Source organism: Vipera berus (assembly GCF_964194415.1).
Source record: "Vipera berus genome assembly, chromosome: 1".
Taxonomy (NCBI): Eukaryota; Metazoa; Chordata; class Lepidosauria; order Squamata; family Viperidae; genus Vipera; species Vipera berus.
The window spans coordinates 340,227,973-340,247,405 of NC_138202.1; the positions used below are offsets into that span (position 1 = coordinate 340,227,973).

General features: G+C 44.3%; 1 protein-coding gene across 1 annotated transcript in view; it reads left to right on the plus strand.

Annotated features, from left to right (window-relative positions):
• Window positions 1-19,072, plus strand: part of LOC308660042 (myeloperoxidase-like) — a 33,670-nt gene extending 14,598 nt beyond the window's left edge. Inside the window, exons 9-14 of the mRNA XM_081314256.1 lie at window positions 4,750-4,910; window positions 6,320-6,557; window positions 10,268-10,438; window positions 10,631-10,868; window positions 15,339-15,556; window positions 17,264-19,072. Of these exons, the coding sequence (XP_081170382.1) occupies window positions 4,750-4,910; window positions 6,320-6,557; window positions 10,268-10,438; window positions 10,631-10,868; window positions 15,339-15,546 (1,016 nt within the window). The 3' untranslated portion in view covers window positions 15,547-15,556; window positions 17,264-19,072. The remainder of the gene's footprint in view (window positions 1-4,749; window positions 4,911-6,319; window positions 6,558-10,267; window positions 10,439-10,630; window positions 10,869-15,338; window positions 15,557-17,263) is intronic.
• Window positions 19,073-19,433: the final 361 nt, after the last annotated feature.

The window sequence follows — 19,433 nt, forward strand, 5'->3', positions numbered from 1 at the left end:
GGCTGCTACCCGGTCTGGGTGTAGGCGGTCCAGCTTGGTGATGAGGCGCCGTCCCCATCGCAGTTCTGCTGGGCTCTTGCCGGTAGCCACGCATGGTGTTGTGTGTTGGGCTAGTAAAAATTTGGCCAGTCTGTGGTGCCAGTCCCCGCTGATGATGCGCCGGAGTGCGTCTTTGGTCGTCCTTACCATCCGTTCGGCCTGCCCGTTGGTAGATGGATGGAAAGGCGCAGAGGTGGCGTGCCTAATCCAGTTCGCCTTCAAGAACGCCTGGAAATCTGCAGCAGTAAACTGAGGCCCATTATCAGACACAATTACGTCGGGGAGGCTGTGTGTGGCAAAGAGAGCTCTGAGCACCTGGATTGTCCTCCCCGAGGTCATGTTGGGGACAGGGACTACCTCTAACCACTTGGAGTGACTGTCCACCACTACTAAAAATAGTTGACCCTGGAATGGCCCCGCATAGTCAATGTGAATGCGGGACCATGGCGTGTGTGTGGCCTCCCACCGGTGTACTGGTGCATGTGGCACTTCTGGCCTGGATCTCTGGCACGTATAACAGGCCTTGACCCGATCCTCAACCTCCTTGTCCAACCCGGGCCACCAGAGGTAGCTCCTAGCCAGTGCCTTCATCCTGACCACCCCCGGGTGCCCTTCGTGTAAGGAGTCCAATACCCTGGCGCGTAGTGTGGGTGGAATGATGACCCTGCTACCCCAAAGGAGGCACCCTTTGTGTGTGGAGATTTCATCGCGTCTAATGAAATAGGCCTGAAACTCTGGTCCCGGGGATTTGTCCTGCCACCCTGTGCAAACCCATGAGTGCACCCTGCCCATGATGTTGTCTGTGGCTGTGTGGCTGGCAATGTCCTTGGCAAGAACTGGGCACTCGGGTAGTTCCTGCAGGGCTAGGATCTGTGTGGCTGGTGCTGGGTCTGGGTCGTGTGTGTCTAGGGGGAGCCTACTTAGACCGTCGGCGTGGCCCATCTCCTTCCCTGGCTTGTGTACCAGCTTGCAATTGTATGCTGCAAGAAAGATGGACCACCGGAGCATCCTGGGGGACAGAATCTGGGGGGTTTGCCTGTCTGTGGTGAACAGGCCCAGGAGTGGTTTGTGGTCCGTGAAGACAGTGAACTCCCTGCCATATAAGTAATCGTGGAATTTCTTGATTCCTGCCACGATTGCCAGGGCTTCTTTGTCTATTTGGGCGTAGTTTCTTTCTGCTCCAGACAGTGTCCTAGAATAGTATGCTATGGGGACTTGTGCCCCGTTGGGCTCAAGGTGGCTTAGGACAGCGCCCACACCATAAGGGGATGCATCGCAGGCGATACAAATGGGCTTGGACTCGATGAAATGGGTTACTGTGGACTTGTCCGACAGCAATGCCTTCAGGGCCTTGAAGCTCTGATCATGGGTGGCCGTCCAGGCCCATGTTGCCTGTTTGTCTAGCAGCCTGTGGAGCGGTTCAGCGATGGCTGCCTTGTGTGGGAGGAATGTATGGTAGAAATTCAGCAGACCCAGGAATGCCTGAAGCTCTGCTTTGTTCTTGGGTGTGGGTGCTAGTTTGATGGCCCTCACCTTGGATTCTGTGGGGTGGATTCCCCTGGCGTCTACTCTGAACCCCAAAAATTCTGTGGAAGGAACGCCTATGCTGCATTTTTCCTTTTTGAGTTTGAGGCCAGCTGTGCGCAGCCTTGCCAGCACTTCCCTAAGCCTCCCTGCCAGTTCCTCTGCTGATGCTCCTGCGATCAGGATGTCATCAAAATAGGGGCAGACTCCTGGAATGCCCTTGAGTGTCTTTTCCATAACCTCCTGGAAAATGCTGGGAGCAACGCTGACTCCAAACTGCAGCCTGTTCACCCGGAACGCCCCCCTATGGGTTACTATGGTTTGGATGTCAGCTGTTTCCCTCGTGACCGTGAGTTGCTGGTACGCCTGTGCAAGATCGAGCCTTGCAAAAATGGCGCCGCCTTGGAGGGAAGCGAGAACGTGGCTGACTGCGGGAACTGGGTAAGCGTGCGGGTTTAGGGCGCGGTTCACCGAGCACTTATAGTCGGCGCAGATCCTTATTTCCCCGTTGGATTTGAGGGGGGTCACGATGGGGGTTTCCCACTCCCCTCCATCTACAGGCTCTAAGATTCCCTGGGCCACCAACTTGTCTAGTTCGCGCTCGATTTTGTGTTTGAGCGCAAACGGGACTCGCCGCGGCCGGACCCTAACGGGGGAGACGTTCGAGTTAAGCTTGAACGATATGGGGGCCCCGGTGTACTTGCCTAATGACCCGTCGAAGACGTCGGCGAACTCCCGGCAAACGGCCTCAACGGAGTCCCCCTGGATCCGATGGATCCCGGATACTGAGATTCCCAGGGCCTCAAACCAGTCCAGCCCGACCAGGCTGGCTCTGCGGCCCTCTACCACTACAACATCCAGGTGCCCTTCGCGACCCTTAAACCCCACTGAAATGGTGGCCTCCCCCTTCACCTTGACCGGCGAATTCTGAAAATCGGTCAGGGTTAATTTAGTAGGCCGTAATTTAATCCGTTGCTTGCTCCGGCTAATTATGTGGTTAAGGGTCTCGTCCGAAATAATCGAGACCGCTGATCCGGAGTCAAGCTCCATGCTGCAAGGGACACCTTGCAAACGGATTGTTAATCTAATTTTGGGTTTGAGCAGCCGGCGGCTACCCGTATGGTTAATGGCCAGCTGGCTCTCGACATAGCCAATTTTTGTTTTGGTGGGGGCCCCAGTACCTTCGAACGGCGGTTCCTCCAGCTGCAGCTCGTGGATCTCCTCTCGGGGGCGGCGGCCATGGCAGACGGCGGCTATGTGGCCTGTTTTCTTGCAGGCCCGGCACGTGGCGGACCAGAATTTGCAGAGACTGCGCATGTGGTTCCCACCACACACTGCGCACCTCTGGGGAACGGCAGTGTTGCTGGGAGGCCTGGGCCTGTCTAGGCGTCTGGCTCGCTGGTCGGGGGTCGACTTCCGCTGGAGGAGGTCGATGCTCAGGTCGTCCTCCTCTGTGGCCCCTTGCCGGTGGACGCTGGTTGCCTGGTTGCCGGGCCGGGTTCCCTGGCAGGCTTGGATGGCCCCGCAGGCCGCTTCGTGGGCTACGATGGCATCCTCGGCTTCCTGGAGAGAGACCTCCTCTCTTTCGAACAGGCGCTCCTGCAACCGCCTGTCGTGTAGGCCGCAAATCAGCCGGTCCCGTAGTCGCTCCTCCAAATTTGTGAACCTGCAAGCGACGGCAGCTTCCCGTAGGGCGGCAAGGAAGTCGGCGCCGGTCTCGTCGGGGCGCTGGTCCCTTTTCTCGAATTGTGACCGTGCGGCCACCTTGGAGCGCCGGGGCCTGAAATGTGCATTGAGCCTGGCCACGAGGTCTCGGTACGCGACGGTGTTGATGGCCTCCTGGGGGAACAGGTTCGCGGCGACTTCCAGCAGCGCTGGTCCCCCAAGGCAGAGCAGGGTGGCCGCCTTTGCACCGTCCTCCGATATCTGATTGAACCGCATGTACAGTTCAACGTGAGCCAGGTAACGGGTCCAGGTTTCGGGGCGGCGGGTCTCGAATTCGCGGGGTTGTCCGGCTCTAGCCATGGCGGCAGTTGGTCGTGGATGTGGCACTTGGCGTTGCCGGTTTGGCTGGCGGTCGTGGGGGGAAGAAGGAAAAATGCCTTTCCCTTCAGCTCGCGGAGCGTTTCCCCAGTGACTTCAGCTCTTGGTCGGCAGCAATCCCACCTTCGTCGCCACTATTGTGTAGTGGGTCCGACGCAAGAGAGACGCCAGCCGGTGTGTGAGTTCAGCTCTTTATTGGAAGGGGAAGTGAACTGAGGAATGAGGGCTACCTGGCCTCCTTATATACCTGGCCAGGTAAGCTAACAGCCAATGGGGTTGGCCCTAGGTTTCCCGCCGAAACTGTCCAGGCCAACGCCCCCTGAGGGCTGTTGCTATGCAGATGCCTGCATACATAACAGTTTATCCATTTATCGTTTGCTTCTCACTGGAGAAAGCAATTGTGTTTGGAAGACTTAGTGATTAAGGAAAACCAGGCTGTCAAAGAACATGGTGACTGAACACCATCAAGCTGACACCAGCCAGAGCATAGAAAAACTCAAATAGTGCAGGATCAGAAGATATGGAGAAACCTGGTCCATAGAGTCACCAAGAGTCAGACTCGACTCTATTTCTGCTCATTCTCCATCTACTGTCTCTTCTCTCTGGGTGGGGATGTAAGAGTAAAATGGAATCAAGGAGCCTAGAGAGACCTTAATTCTGTGGGGCCAGTAGCATCATCTCTGCCAATAGTTAAAGAGAATGGCTATTCCTATTGCTTCCATTTACACCAGTGTTTTTCAACCGTATCAACTTTAAGATATGTGGACTTCAACTCCCAGAATTCCTCAGCCAGTCTTACCTGGGGGGGAATTCTGGAAGTTGAAGTTCATACATGTTAAAGTTGCTAGGTTTGAGAGGCACTGATTTAGACAATGTGGATGATCTGTGGAGAGTTGGCTTAGCTTCACATTACCTTGCAGAATCTTAAATTAATTTCCCCTAATTTGCACGCTGGCTGGGATTATTTGCATGACATGTTAACTCTTTCCCTTCATTTGCATAACTGTGTCACTGGAAAAAATCTACACAAGATATTTTTTTGGAGACATCCCTCCCCAAATGTCTGTTTCTTGTTCAGACTCCTCACCTGGAACAAAATATTCTTATGCAATTTCTGTTGATTTCTTATTCTGATTATTAAAGGCGACAGTCGAGTTAATGAAATGCCAGGGCTGCTTGTATTGCAAACACTTTTCATGCGGGAGCACAACCGTCTGGCCACTGAGCTGAAGAGGCTGAACCCACAAATGCGTGGAGAAGAACTCTATCAGGAATCCCGGAAAATTTTGGGAGCGATGATGCAGGTGTGGGATGAATAGTTCCGTGACCATTTTTCACAAAATGAAGGAACAATTCTGTTTTAAGTGGCTTAACCCCTCTCTGAAGCCCAGAGTAACCAGCCCTATAGAATAAGACCATTAGGGTGCAACATTGAATGGCCTGAACATGACACTTGCCATCTAAATGTATTTATTTAGTGACAGGTAGTTCTCAACTTACAACCACAATTAGAATCAGAATTTCTGTTGCTAAGAAGGGTGGTTAAGTAACTAGCACCTGATTTTACGACCTTTTCCAGCTACCATTGTTAAGCGAATCACTGCAGTTGTTAAGTGGCTCACACCATCGTTAAACAAATGTTGACTTCTCTCATTGACTTTGCTTGTCAGACGCTGGTGGGGAAGGTTGCAAATGGTGATCACATGATCCTGGGATGCTGCAATTATCATAAATACATGCTGGTTGCCAAGCATCTGAATTTGATCACGTGACCATTCCTTGTGGGTCCGAATGAGGCTTTCCCAGCTAATGTCTCTTTCCTATGAATGGCCTTCCCCATTTGTGGAAAAGGAGTTACTAAAAAGAAAGCTTCAGTGGCAGCTTGACTTGCCAGGATTTGACCATTGAGGGTTGCAGTGCATCCCTACAGAAGGTGCACATCACTGGGAACTTAGTGTCGGCATTCTTATAAGGCAACATGTATGAAACAAGGTTCATGTGCAATTTCAAAAAGCTGGTTAATACCAGTTTAGGTCTGATAATAATTCCTCCCTCAGTGAGCCTAGCACCATGATTTAGAAAAGGGGTCTTAAATATTTGCTGACATAATATCCGTGTGCTGAGTTTAAAGTACAGGTAGTCCTCAGTGTACGACCTCAATGCAGCCCAAAATTTCTGTTGCTAAGCAAGACATTTGTTAAGTTACATGACCTTTCTTGCCATATGTGTTAAGTGAATCACTGCAGTTCTTAAGTTAGTAACATCATTGTGAAGAGAATCTGGCTTCCCCACTGACTTTGCTTGTCAAAAGGTTGCAAAAGGTCATCACATGTGTCCAGGACACCGTAACCATCATAAATATAAATTAGTTGCCAGGCGTCTGAATTTTGATCACATAACGCTGGGGATGCTGCAACAGTCATAAGTGTTAAAACAGTCATGAATCACTTTTTTCAGTGCTTTGTAACTTTGAACAGTCACTAACAAACAGTTGTAAGTCGAGGACTATCTGTATTCTGTCTTGTAAGCCTGCAAAAGTGATAGAAGCCAAATTAGTAATACAAAACACATATTTGAGAACAAACCTCATAGCATCACATTGAGGAAGACTGGTCTTCTGCTTCTAATATTCAGTGTAGTATTAGTGATAATCATTACTAATTGATTGCTTTCTTCCAATAGGTTAACTCTTCTTTTTGTCCTTTTGCTCTAGAAAATCACCTATACAGAATATATACCTGCCGTACTGGGGGATTCTAGTGCTCTGCCTTCCTACAAAGGCTACAATGACTCTGTGGATCCCCGAATTTCTAGCGTCTTTACCAATGCTTTCCGTTTCGGACATACTTCGGTGCGGCCAACTGTGCCTCGCTTAGACAGCCGTTACCGAGTTCTGAGTCAAACACCCTTAGAAAATGAGTTCTTTGCTACATGGAGAGTTATCCAAGAAGGTAAGTCTCATCAAGTGGTCAATTTTGGCTGATCTCAACAATGAAGCTGAAATGGACCTAGTCAGTTCTTGGATAGCAGAATCTGGGCGTTCTCCTGAATTTGCAGGTGCTGTTTGGAGTAGACGGTAGCTGTATCCACAAGGGCCTTTGCGTAGTTTTGCATTGTGTACAAGTTGTGTCCATTCCTGGACTAAGAGGCCCAGCTCACAGTAACTCATGCCTTAGTCACTTCTTTTTTTATTGAAAAGTTTTATAAAAGTTACAATAAACCCCAAAACCAACCCACCCTAACCCCCCCTCTCCCTCCCCCACTTCCCAGAGCTGAGTACAGGGTTACAATATATAATAATCATAATCTAACTAACATTGACCAACTGGCCTTTGCCCAGGTTCGCCTGGTGCGCCAGTTGCGGCCCTATCTAGACCGGGATGCCTTGCGTATGGTCACTCACGCGCTCGTGACCTCTCGTTTGGACTACTGCAACGCTCTCTACATGGGGCTGCCCTTGAGGACCACTCGGAGGCTCCAGCTGGTACAGAATGCAGCCGCGAGAGTTGTGTTGGGAGTCTCCCGATACTCCCATGTTACACCCCTGCTCCGCGAGCTGCATTGGCTCCCAGTTGTCTTCCGGGTGAGATTCAAGGTGCTGGTAATGACCTACAAAGCCCTTCATGGCATGGGTCCGGAATACCTCAGGGAGCACCTGCGGCCGGCATCAACTTCCCTCCGCCCAGTGCGCTCCCACAGAGAGGGCCTCCTCAGGGTGCCACCGGTCAAAGAATGCCGACTGGTGGCCCCCAGGGGGAGGGCGTTCTGTGTGGGCACGCCGGATTTATGGAACCGTCTTCCGGTTGAGCTCCGGATGGCGCCCGACCTTCGCTCCTTCCGGCGCGATCTAAAGACTTACCTGTTTGAACAAGCCGGCCTGGCCTGATGGGTGATGGGTTTGGGTTTTATTGTTTTTTATGTATTTTAACTTAACTTATTGTTATAGTTTTTGGGCATTTTGTTTAATCTTTTTTAACTTTTGTATTCTTGTTTTTTAACATGTATTGCCCTGTTCACCGCCCTGAGTCCTTCGGGAGAAGGGCGGTATACAAATAAATAAAATAAAATAAAATAAAATAAAATAAATATATAAATAACCAAGTCCATAATGTGCTTTAACTCCCCTTTAACATAAATATAAACAAATTAAAAGTAAACATAATAATAATAAAAACATAAACAAATTAATATCCTAATTATTAAACAATACAATATCCAAGTTGTTAAACAATACTAATACTAAAAATATGCCTTAGTCACCTCTTGATTGGGTTACTGCCGCATGCTCTACATGGGACTGCTCATGAAAAGTATGTCGAAGGGTAATCTGCCACAAATTGCAATGGCACAGACAGTTGTGGATGTTTGGCAGTCGAGACCCAATTGCTTCAGGAGCTTCTTTAGCTACAGGTATGCTTCTGGATGAATTCAAGATGCTGGCGGCTATCTTTAAAGCCCTTCATAACTTGGGGCTGGATTACTTACTCTCTCCACTGGTGTCTACCCACCTTGTTAGATCCAAAAGGAGTAACACACTCCGGGACCCATCCCACAGGAGAGTTTCATCTGACCCAGAAAGAGAGACTAACCCCTCTGAGGTTAGACTTGCCCTGACCCTGCTGGTCTTTCACCAGACCTTACAAGCTTGGCTTTGCCATCTAGCCTGGGGCCCCAACAGTATGGGTGAATTCGCTTCACGGCTGATTTGAATGTGGGCTGCTATAAATGTCCGCAGCTGCTCTTTTATGCTATTGTTGTTTTTTTAAATTTTGGTGTTTTTACTGTTTATTTTGTTGTTGTTTTTGTTAACTACCCAGAGTCATATCTATGAGATGGGTGGACATATAAATTATGTATAAATTTAATTTTCTAAGATTAAATAATGTTTAAAGATAAATAAGGTTAAAAAATAACTGGGAATAATAAAGAAGTCTCTGCTTCAATGCACCTACACAAAACATATATGAAAATTTGACTGAGTTTTGACTGATAGCTAAATCAACTAGTTTAGCTGTCAAAATCTAGTGATTGCTTCCTCCTCGTCTCAGTTTCACACCACAACAAAGACAGTATTCAGTGGGTGTTTTTTCCACTGTCCAGTAATGTTTGATGGGAGAAATGACAAAATTAGTAGATCAGAGGAATGCTGTGGATATAATTTACTTGGACTTCAGTAAGGCATTTGATAAAGTAGATCACAACCTTTTACTTGATAAGATAGAAAAATGTGGGTTAGACAGCATCACCACCAGATGGATTAGTAGCTGGCTGACCGGCCGTACTTAACGTGTGATCCTCAATGGAACTGCATCTACATGGAGGGAAGTGTGTAGTGGGGTGCCCCAGGGCTCTGTTCTGGGCCCAGTGCTCTTCAACATCTTCATCAACGATTTGAATGAGGGGATAGATGGGGAACTCATCAAATTTGCAGACAACACCAAGCTGGCAGGAATAGACAACACTCCAGAAGACAGGCTTAAGATACAGGAGGATCTGGACAGACTTGAACACTGGGCACTATCTAACAAAATGAAATTCAATGGTGAAAAAAGTAAGGTTCTACATTTAGTCAAGAAAAACCAGATGTACAGATATAGTAAAGGGGGTACCTTGCTCAATAGTAATAACTGTGAGAGGGATCTCGGTGTCCTAGTGGACAATCACTTAAATACGAACCAGCAGTGTGCTGCAGCTGCCAAAAAAAGCCAACACAGTGCTAGGCTGCATTAACAGAGGGATAGAATCAAGATCACGTGAAGTATTAATACCACTTTACAATGCCTTGGTAAGGCCACACTTGGAATACTGCATCCAGTTTTGGTCACCACAATGTAAAAAAGATGTTGAGACTTTAGAAAGGGTACAGAGAAGAGCAACAAAGATGATTGGGGGACTGGAGGCTAAAACATATAGAGAACGCTTGCTGGAATTGGGTATGTGTAGTTTAACAAAGAGAAGGGTGAGGGGTGACATGATAGCAGTGTTCCAATATCTAAGGGGTTGCCACAAAGAAGAGGGAGTCAAGCTATTCTCCAAAGCACCTGAAAGCAGGACAAGAAGCAATGAATGGAAACTAGTCAAGGAGAGAAGCAACCTAGAACTAAGGAGAAACTTCCTGACAGTTAGAACAATTAACCAGTGGAACAACCTGCCTCCAGAAGCTGTGAATGCTCCAACACTGGAAGTTTTTAAGAAGAGACTGGACAGCCATTTGTCTGAAATGATATAGGGTTTCCTCCCTGAGCAGGGGGTTGGACAAGATGACCTCCAAGGTCCCTTCCAACTACTACTACTACTACTACTACTACTACTACTTATTATTATTATTATTATTATTATTATTATTATTATTATTATTATTATTATTATTATTATTATTATTATTATTATTATTATTATTATTATTATTATTATTATTATTATTATTATTATTATTATAGAAATCCAGGGGAATCCACCAATTTTTGTCCTTAATATTCCCTATCATCATAAAAATTGGAGTTGCCCAGAAATCAGCAAATTTTATACCCCTTGAGTTTTCTGCTAGTTCAGCAGAGTTCTTCAGCTCAGCTGTGAAGACCTCTAAGGTTACCCACTCAAATGCTAGGCTGAGATCTAGAGGTGGGCATTGCTTTTCAATGTTATTTCCTCTCTCTTCCAGGAGGCATCGATCCCATCCTGCGAGGCCTAATAGGTACACCATCCAAACAACTGAGACAAGATCAGATAGTAGTAGAGGCTCTGCGGGACCGACTCTTCCAACAAGTTGCAAAATTGGGATTGGATCTGCCAGCATTGAACATGCAGCGTGGCCGAGACCATGGTCTATCAGGTAACAAGAGTAGAGTGTTGCCATTTTGTAGCAAAAATCAGAGGTTGCGGATTACTGCGAAATAGCCAAGAATAATGTGGAAAATTACAGCTCAGCCTTAAAGATGTTTTGAGATTGCTACATAGAATGATACTAGGGAGAACGCTATTTTTCAGATGAGCAGAACTCTTGACCGCCATTCTTGTTCTATAGGTTATAATGCCTGGAGACAATTCTGTGGCCTCTCACAACCTCGCAACGAAAATGAGCTGGCCCAGGTCCTTCAGAATCGTGAGCTGGCCAAGAAGTTCATTAAGCATTATGGGACGCCCAGAAACATCGACCTCTGGATTGGGGGAGTGGCTGAGCCCCTCATCCGGAATGGCAGAGTTGGGCCTCTGCTGGCATGTATCTTTCGGAAACAGTTCCAAAACCTTCGTGATGGGGACAGGTGAGCAAATAAAACCTGCCATTTTATTGTGGCTGTTTGGTCTTCTACAGTATATATAGCAAATGGGCCTAAAGTTGTTTCACTACAAAAAAGAAAAACAGAAAGTTGTCATGCTACACAGGGACAGAAGACATGCTTTGAATGAATTAAGGTTCAATTCCCAGCTTTCCCAAACACTTTATTAAACCTGGAAGGAAAATGGACACTAAAAAAAAACTATATACACAAAAAACACAGGCAAAAATCTCTGTTTTGCTCAGTTTCCCATATTAACCTAGGGTTACCAACTCTAGCTGAAACCATCTCTGGAATTCTCTCCACTCTGTAGCCATCACCCCCAAATAAATAATTACTGATTAAAATTGATGTAAACATTAAAAAAGAGAAATAAAGTCATAGAATCAGAGGGCTGAAAGGGACCTTGGAGTCTTCTACTTCAGCCCCCTATTCAAGGTAGAGCCTTATCCCACCCCAGTCAAATGGCTGTCCAGTCTATTTTTAAAAAAATCTCCAGTGATGGAACACCCACAACCCCAGGAGGCAAGCTAAATAATAGGGAAGGGGAATAATTAGCTTTAGAAATAAAGGGTAGGAAAAAATGAGGATGAGAGGGCAAAACTGAATAGGGATAAGGTGAATGAAAAGGATCAGAGAAGAAAAGAAAAGCAGCAGGGAATCTATTGAAATATTTCAGAAAGAGTAAAATCAGGAGTCTCCTCAGGATTGGTTTTTTTAAAAAATCAAAATGGTGGCCATAATGCTGCAATTAAAACTCCAACCTATTTTATGTATATCAGACATTTAAAAATGGTTTGGTTTCAACAACAACAACAATAATAATAAAGTTGGAAGGGACCTTGAAGTCATCTAGTCCAACCCCCCTGCTCAGGCAGGAAACCCTATATCATTTCAGACAAATGGCTGTCCAATCTCTTCTTAAAGACTTCCAGTGTTGAAGCATTCACAGCTTCTGGAGGCAGGTTGTTCCACTGATTAATTGTTCTAACTGTCAGGAAGTTTCTCCTTAGTTCTAGGTTGCTTCTCTCCTTGATTAGTTTCCATCCATTGCTTCTTGCCCCGCCTTCAGGTGCTTTAGAGAATAGCTTGACTCCCTCTTCTTTGTGGCAACCCCTTAGATATTGGAACACTGATATCAGGTCCCCCCTTGACCTTCTCTTCATTAAACTAGACATACCCAATTCCAGCAACTGTTCCTTGTACATTTTAGCCTCCAGTCCCCTAATCACTATTGTGGCTGCCATCTTGACTCTTTGTCCATATCTTGTGGACAATAATATTCACAAGGCAAGAAATCCTCCCAGGGACTAGTAACTTTTAGAGGTGTTCATGGTTTTTTCACAACATGCATCTACACTTGTTTATGTTTCTTGTTCACTTCTTTGTTTTCATAAGACGCTGTTGAATAATTACCACAGCTAGTAAATATTTGAGGGAAAAACCTTATTTTCCTTTTTAAGTAAAAATATATTTTAAATGTTGAGAAGCCCCTGCTTCTTGGGTTGTACTGTATTACAGGGCAAAATGAGCCAATGACTTCATTTAGCTTCTACATGTCTTACTTGTTACAGATAAAACAGCAGTCCAAAAGAGCAAATTTTTGGAACCGGATAAAAAATTGGTTGGAAGAAATATTATTACAAAAAATTGATTTAAAACCAGAAACCTTCTTATTAGGGATTATTAATGATAAACTCAGCAAAGAATCTTTTTACTTACTATTGCATATTTTAACTGCAGCAAGCTTGGCCTACGCCCAAAAATGGAAAAAGAAAGGAAATCCCTACTGAAGAAGAAATAATAAATAAAATTTTATCCTGCGCCGAAATGGACAGGTTAACTCTAGAGATTAAAAATAAAACTGAAACAGAGTATTATGAAATTTGGAAAAATTTGTACGATTGGTTAGAGATAACGAGGAACGCTGAGATGACTATCGATTGATTAGTTGATAACATAAAGACTTCTTTGTTGTTGTTAGCTGCAAAGTTGTGTCCAACCCATCGCGACCCTATGGACAACATTCCTCTAGGCCTTCCTGTCCTCTACCATCTTCTGGAATCCATTTAAGCTCATGCCTCCTGCTTCAGTGACTCCATCCAGCCACCTCATTCTCTGTCGTCCCCTTCTTCTATTGCCCTCAATCTTTCCCAGCATTAGGCTCTTTTCCAGTGAGTCCTTCCTTCTCATTAGGTGGCCCAAGTATTTGAGTTTTAGCTTCAGGATCTGGCCTTCTAAAGAGCAGTCAGGGTTGATCTCCTCTAGGACTGACCGGTTTGATCGCCTTGCAGTCCAAGGGACTCGCAAGAGTCTTCTCCAGCACCACAGTTCAAAGGCTTCAATTCTTTGGCGCTCGGCCTTTTTTATGGTCCAACTTTCACTGCCATACATTGCAACTGGGAAGACCATAGCCTTGACTATATGCACTTTTGTTGACAGGGTGATATCTCTGCTTTTTAGTGTGCTGTCTAGATTTGCCATGGCTTTCCTCCCAAGGAGCAAGCGTCTTTTAATTTCTTGGCTACAGTCCCCATCTGCGGTGATCTTGGAGCCCAGGAAAATAAAATCTGTTACTACCTCCATTTCTTCCCCATCTATTTGCCAGGAATTGAGAGGGCCGGATGCCATGATCTTGGTTTTCTTAATGTTAAGTTTCAACCCAAGTTTTGCACTCTCCTTCTTCACCCGCAGCAAGAGGCTCTTTAGTTCCTCTTCACTTTCTGCCATTAGAGTGGTATCATCTGCATATCTTAGATTGTTAATATTTCTTCCAGCAATCTTAATTCCAACTTTTGATTCATCAAGCCCTGCCTTTCTCATGATGTGCTCTGCATATAAGTTAAATAGGAAGGGCGACAGTATACAGCCTTGCCGGACTCCTTTCCCAATTTTGAACCAATCGGTGGTTCCATGTCCAGTTCTCACTGTTGCTTCTTGGCCCACATATAGGTTTCTCAAGAGACAAATAAGATGGTCTGGTACGCCCATCTCTTTAAGAACTTGCCACAGTTTGTTGTGCTCCACACAATCAAAGGCTTTAGCATAGTCAATGAAGCAGAAGTAGATGTTTTTCTGGAACTCTCTAGCTTTCTCCATGATCCAGTGTATGTTGGCAATTTGATCTCTAGTTCCTCTGCCTCTTCGAAATCCTACCTGTACTTCTGGTAGTTTTCGGTCCACATACTGCTGGAGTCTAGCTTGTAGGATTTTAAGCATAACTTTACTAGCATGAGAAATGAGTGCAATGGTGCGATAGTTTGAACATTCTTTGGCACTGCCTTTCTTTGGAATTGGAATGTAAACTGATCTTTTCCAATCCTGTGGCCACTGTTGAGTTTTCCAAATTTGCTGGCAAATTGAGTGTAGCACTTTTACTGCATTGTCTTTTAAGATTTTGAATAGTTCAGCTGGAATACTGTCACCTCCACTAGATTTGTTGTTGCTCAGCTTTTCTAAGACCCACTTCACTTCACATTCTAGGATGTCTGGCTCGAGGTCAGTGACCACTTCATTGTGATTATCAGGGACGTTAAGCTCATTCTTGTATAGTTCTTCTGTGTAATTTTGCCACCTCTTCTTAATCTCTTCTGCCTCTGTTAGGTCCCTGCCATTTTGGTCCTTTATCATGCCCATTTTTGCATGAAACGTTACCTTCATCTCTCCAATTTTCTTGAAAAGATCTCTGGTCCTCCCTATTCTATTGTTTTCTTCTATTTCTTTGCACTGTTCATTTAAGAAGGCATTCTTATGACAACTGATTCATATTTATGACAGTTGAAGTGTCCCAGGATCGTGTGATCAGCTTTTGCTACTTTCTCACAAGCAAAATCAATGGGGAAGTCAGATTCACTTAACAACCGTGTTATTAATTTAACAACTGCAGTGATTCACTTAACTGTGGCAAGAAAGGTCATAAAATGGGGCAGAATTCACTTAACAAATGTGTCACTTAGCAACAGAAATTTTGGGGTCAATTGTAATCGTAAGCTGGGGACTACCTGAATAAATTAATTTTTAAAAGCAATTTTTAAATTTCTTTTAAGGACAAGTGGGTTTTTGAAAAATAAATTTAAAGGACAACTTTCTGAAATAAAGTACTGTTTTTTGAAATAACATGCACTTTAATGGCTTCAGCAATGGACAGAAAATAATCAAGGAGAAAACCAACATAGAACTTAGGAGAGATTTCCTGACAGAACAATAAATCAGTGGAATGACTTGCCTCCAGAAGTTGTGGGTGCTCCAGCACTGGAAGTTTTTAAAGAAGAGATTGGACAACCATTTGTCTGAAATGGCCTAGGGTTTCTTGCCTGAGCAGCGGGTTGGACGAGAAGACCTCCAAGGTCCCTTCCTACTCATTCTGTTATTCTGTTCTGCTTCATTCCAGCAAGAAAGTTTTTGTAAATTTGGGAGGCTGCTCTTCAGTGAGACAATTTTCCTGTTTTTTTCCAGGTTCTGGTGGGAGAACCCTGGAGTCTTCACCCCAGCCCAGCGACAGGCTCTTGTTGCAGCGTCATTGCCACGCATCATCTGTGACAATACCTACATCCGCGAGGTACCTCGGTTCATTTTCCGAGCCAATCAGTATCCACGTAATTTTGTCAACTGCAATGCCATCCCAAGGCTCAGCCTCTTTCCATGGAAAAAGTCTCCTGAATAGATCAGTGAAGGTAAGATGCATTTGGTTTCTGATGCAACTATGGAATCTTTAAATTTGCATTCATGACCTTTTCCTTGGGATGTCACTTAGCCTTAGAAGGCTGTTGCCATATTGAAGTTATAAAACAATATTCCCCAGAAAAGAATGCAAAGATGTGTGCGTGCATTTGTATGTTTGTGTGAGTGGGTAGGTGGGTGTTATAGAGGACATGTGCCAGCTTTTCTAAGCCCTCTCCTCTCCACCATAACTATTCCCAGTGTTTTGTCCTCTGTTCCCTCTCTCAATATTTTTCAACCTCAGCAACTTTATGTGTGGATTTCAGTTCAAAGAATTCCCCAGCCAGTAAGTTTCCTAGCTGGTGAATTTTGGGAGTTGAAGTCGGTAACACTGTAAAGTCTGCAAGACTGTAAAGTTGTTGATCTTAATAGCCAGCCATCAACACCTCAATCAACATCTAAAAAGTGATACACAACAGGCACTATATAAATGCAACCCAGACAATAGCCCAAAGCACAGAGAGAAGTTCCTTGAAGATGGGCTCCATCACAAATCCAAACACTCAGAAAAGTAAACCTCTGAACTGATCCAGAGTGGATCTTTCATTTATCTGAACTCTTAAATAACATTTTTATGGATCATCTTTTCCCCTAATGCTGATCTTAAGCAGCCTCTGCTTGCATTTTTGCAATCACCATGAGCAGGAAGATAGTTTGCTGCATCCCCAGTTGGGTCATTTTGGGGGGCATTTGGGAAAAGCCAATTTTGCTAGAGGCTGCCTTCTAATGCTGAGGTCAGCACCAAGAGCAGGTTAAGATAAGATAATCTTTATTGTCATTTTTTTTACTGTGGGCACAACGGCACATATCAAAAATGAAATTTAGTTGCCTGCTCTCAAAGTGAAACACATACATGACACACACCTAAAACATACTATAAACAACATATGTATAGACCACACCCCTACATATACATAACAAATAAATATTAAATACTGTCCATTTTGAATATATAACGGAAGGAGGCAGCCTGAGAGTTCACAAGGTTAATGCTGTATGGAATGAAACTATGGTTGAATCTGGATGTTCTGCTACGGATACCACAAAGCCTTCTCCCAGAAGGTAACAAACAAAACAGGTTGTGAAGAGGATGAGTAGTGTCCCAGATAATCTTATGGACCCTGTTCAAACAACACTTCTGCGCTATGTCCTGGATGGGAGGGAGGGAACTGCCAATGATCTGTTCGGCCATCCTCACCACTCTCTGCACTGCCTTCCTGCCTGAAGCAGTGATACTTCCAAACCAGACTGTGATGCTGTATGACAGGATGCTCTCAATCGTTCCCCTGTAGTTCAGTGCCCTGCTCCTAAACCAGCCTCAAATTCATCACTGAAATTTTTTTTGAAAGGAAAATTAATAAGGATTCTGTATAACCCTGTTTATCTTCCCTCACTTAAAGATCCTCTTCTCCAGATAGGTTATTCAGTTTATCTTATTAAAGCACCCTTGTCATTTTGCTTTGCAAGCAGCAATTCAGTCTTACCAGAATAGCTTTCAGCATTTTGTTCAAAGGAGAGAGAATTTTGGTGAAATACAATGAATAGAGTGAGGTGGAGGACATGCCAGAATAGCTATTGGTCTTATTGAGCTTGTCTGTTTTGTTCCTATGAGGCCATTATTAGTTTTCTATTTTTTCTCTCTCTCTCTCTCCTCCCTATAGAAGAACATCTCAGCAAGTTCTGCCAGCAACCTGGAATTTTTGTTTTTGAGAAAGCGTTCTTTAATCTGCTTTAGCTGTTTTCCCTCGCTGCCATTGCTCCTGCTTAATCTGGAGAAATGCGAAAGGAATGCCAAATTAAAATAGCTGCTCTGCGATGTTCTAGATATTCACTTTTTCAAATCATACAAGGCAACTAAATTATAGAAGATTCTCTATTTGGGGAGTGCATGCAATACTGTTGCAACTCCCTTCTTGTTATGCTTAAGACAGAATAGAACAGAATTTCTGGAACTTTGCCAGTGTTATTTACCGTAGGTCAGACAAGGATGCTAGCAATGATGGAAAGGAAAGGCTCTGTGCAAAGATACTGTAATCCCTTGCATTTTTAAAAAAAAATGCTCAAAAGTTTTCCTAGGAAACTTTTGAGTTTAACACATTGTAAACTGATGCATTTTACTTTTTGTCAGATTAGGCGAGACCTGGCTCAAAAACATAACTGTGAGAGGGTCCTTGGAGTCCTAGTGGACGATCACTTGCTTATGAGCCAGCAGTGTGCAGCACCAGCCAAAAATGTAATACAATCCTGGGTTGTATAAACAGAGGCACAGAATCAAGATCACGCAAAGTTTTAGTACCGCTTTATAAAACCCTAGTAAGACCATGCCTGGAATACTGAAACCAATTTCAGTCGCCATGCTACAAAAAAGATGTTGAGACTTTGGAAAAAGTTCAGAGAAGAGCAACTAAGATGATCAAAGGCCTGGAGACTAAAACATATAAAGAATGGATGCAGGACTTGGGTTTGGCTAGTCTAAAGAAAAGAAGAAATAGGGGTGACATGATAGCAGATTTCCAGTACTTGAGGGGCTGCCACTAAGAAGAGGGGGTCAAATTATTCTCCAAAGCACCAGAGGGCAGGACAAGAAACAATGGTTGGAAACTGATCAAAGAGAGAAGCAACCTGGAATTAAGGAGAAACTTCCTGACAGTGAGGACAATCAACCAGTGGAACAGCTTGCTTCCAGAAATCACGGATGCTCCATCACTGGAGGTTATTAAGAAAAGACTAGACAATCACCTGTCTGAGATGGTATAGGTTCTCCTGCTTGAGCAGGGGGCTGGACTAGAAGACCTCCAAGGTTCCTTCCAGCTCTATTCTATTCTAAATATATGCTCATTTGGACATTTCTAATCCAGAAAGTTTGAATCTGGAGAGAAATGAGGGTGAATGCATACTTATTGTGCTTTAGGGAGATCTATTTAACATAAAAGCAGAAGAACAAATACTAATCAGACAATATTGTACCACATAAAACAGCAGCCTACAAACATATTACCTTTTTATATTTCTGAATTCAAAAAGTATTGACACAGGTCTTTGTATTTATCCATTTTTATTAATAATGTGATCGTATCAACAGTTCACTTTAAAAATAATCAGATCTTTCTCCCAGCTATGCCTAAGCAACTATTAGAATGCAACATTGATTTTAAGCAACAAACTGTTAATCCATATACTCACACCCAGAGTTTATAAGTGACAGTGCTATATGCCCAACTAGTGCCAGTATTTTGTATGCATAACTGTAGAAAAGTAATCCAGCTTCATGTCTGTAACTTTTTCAGAACCCCATTAAAAAGCTTGTTCTAAAGAGAATGAAATGTCTACTTCCTGATTCAGATTGTTCTCAAGGGTCAAAGTTAACAAAATGCACCTGATCCAATGTTTGAGTTCTCATTGTTGGCTAAAAAATAGCTTCATGGAACAGAAGCTCAGGGTAGTGATTAGATTATTGGAATGCCTTTTACATGCTGCTACCATTGAAGACTTTTCAAAAACAGTTGTTGCAAAATGAAATAGCCTGTTTGTTGGCAGATGAAAGCTCCTACTCACACTTAACACGTACTGAGTCTGCAATGGTTCCCATTAGGTTCTGGCTACAATTCAGAGTGTTAGTTTTGGTCTGTAGTTTTTCTACAGACTTGGTATGTTGAAGGTTTCTCCCCTGTGGGAGAGTTGACAGACAACATAATAGTGCTCTACAAGACTCTCCAAACAGGGCATTCTTGGGGGAAGAATCAAGAAAGTCAAGAGGGCACCTACAACTGTGGGATCAAAACCTCATCCTTTTCTTACACATTTTATTTATTTCATATGCTGCCTTTATTA